At 64.4% G+C, this 1585-nt stretch overlaps 1 protein-coding gene across 1 annotated transcript; it reads left to right on the forward strand.

Annotated features, from left to right (window-relative positions):
- Window positions 1-1205: 1205 nt before the first annotated feature.
- EMIHUDRAFT_124462 (hypothetical protein) lies at window positions 1206-1568 on the forward strand (the record flags this gene model as incomplete). Its single annotated transcript, XM_005765730.1, has 1 exon — window positions 1206-1568. A coding segment is annotated over one exon (363 nt), but the record flags the coding sequence as incomplete, so codon positions are not given.
- Between the last annotated feature and the right edge of the window lie 17 nt (window positions 1569-1585).

Genomic DNA, 1585 nt, shown 5'->3' on the forward strand with positions numbered 1-1585 from the left:
CCGATTCCGAGATTGTCGTGCACGCCGTCGAGGGGGCGACACGCCGGCTCAAGTACGGCTGGCGACAGCACGCCACCTCGGACGGCCGTGTCTTCTTCTCGCATACGAAGTCTGGGCGCGTGCAGTGGGACCCGCCGGCGGAGTTGGACCTCGCCGCGCTGGATACCGTACCCGAGAGCCCAAGAGGCAGGAGTCATGAGTAGGTCAATTACGGTATAGAGAGAGAACCGGGGAGCGCGTGGCAGAGGGAGGAGAGCGGAGAGAGAGAGAGCGACGTGGTGCTCTGAAGTAAACACGCACTGTGCTGTTTGTGTTTGTGCATGACGCTCACCGAGGCCGCGGGCGTCGCCGTCGGCCTGAAGGGGTCTACGAGTCTTCAAGTGTCTAGAGTGACACGACACCCCCTATAGCGCCTATACACCTTAAGGTACGCTATAAGGAGTGTTAGGACACACCGCCAGGTCACATGCAAAACGGGCCCTGAGTGTGACCGAAACGCGTACACCGGCACATTGTCGGCCGATGCGCAGCTCGCCGCCCACCCCACGCGGTCCCTAGGTGTTATATAGCATAAACACCGTCCGTGTAGGGCTCCTAGGCCATCACTCAGCCGGCCCGGCGGGCTCCCCGCGACCAGAGCCCGTCCGAGGCCGCGCCTAGCCTGGTGTTCTACCCTTAGTGCACTGACAACCACTGCGCCCGTGCCCAGGAGTTGGGCCTTGTGCAGAGAGTCGTCGGCATCCTCCTCGACCTTGAGAAGAAGAAGGAGGCCAAGGGCCTTGCGGCAAGGGCAAGGCGAAGGCATGAAGGATGGAGCACCACGCGCGGCCGGTTGCAGGGCAAGCGCTGGAGAGGAGACTATTCTCGCCGCCTCGCCCACGTGGAGGGCCGCTCGCGCACGCCGCGCGTGCGAGCGAGCGAGCGAGAGAGAGAGTGTGTGTGCGCACACGCGCTTGCTTGGAACAGACTCCGCCCATATCACCCCGTGCGCCGTGGTGGACACGGTGGGACGAGCGGGGCACAGAGCCATGGGTTGTGGTACTTTACAGACTGAGTGATGAGACTCGCTCCGGCTTTGTCGAGAAAAAGAAACACAATTCGCTGCTCGGCGACACGCCTCGGCTCATCACCCTCTGCTGATTGGGTGCGAGGACCTCTCCTCAACGTCTGTCGAGGCCTCGCCCTCCAGCTGTCTCTGCACCTCGATGCTGTCTTTCATCGTGAGCTCCGCGTCCGGCCTCGTCGTGCCACGCGTCGCGCGCTCCACCCCTCGTTGCGGTGCGCCCACCGCCGTCACTCAGGGCGAGGTGCATGGCGAGGGGGGCGCCTACGTTGCGGGCCACTGGGTGCCGCTCGAGCTTTGCAAGGAGAAGTTCAACATCGCGGGAGGCTCGAACGAGAAGACGCCGGCGGGCCCGTGCCCCCGGTCTATCACGCGCCACTCGTCAGCCAAGCCGGACGGCAGCTACGATGTTGCCATTATCGGATCCGGGTGCATCGGCGCCGCCGTGGCGCGCGAGCTCTCCAAGACGACGGCCTCTGTCGTGATGCTGGAGGCGGCGGACGACGTGTGCCAGGGAGCGAC

Source organism: Emiliania huxleyi (genome assembly GCF_000372725.1).
Source record: "Emiliania huxleyi CCMP1516 unplaced genomic scaffold EMIHUscaffold_5363, whole genome shotgun sequence".
In the NCBI taxonomy this organism is placed as follows: domain Eukaryota; phylum Haptophyta; order Isochrysidales; family Noelaerhabdaceae; genus Emiliania; species Emiliania huxleyi.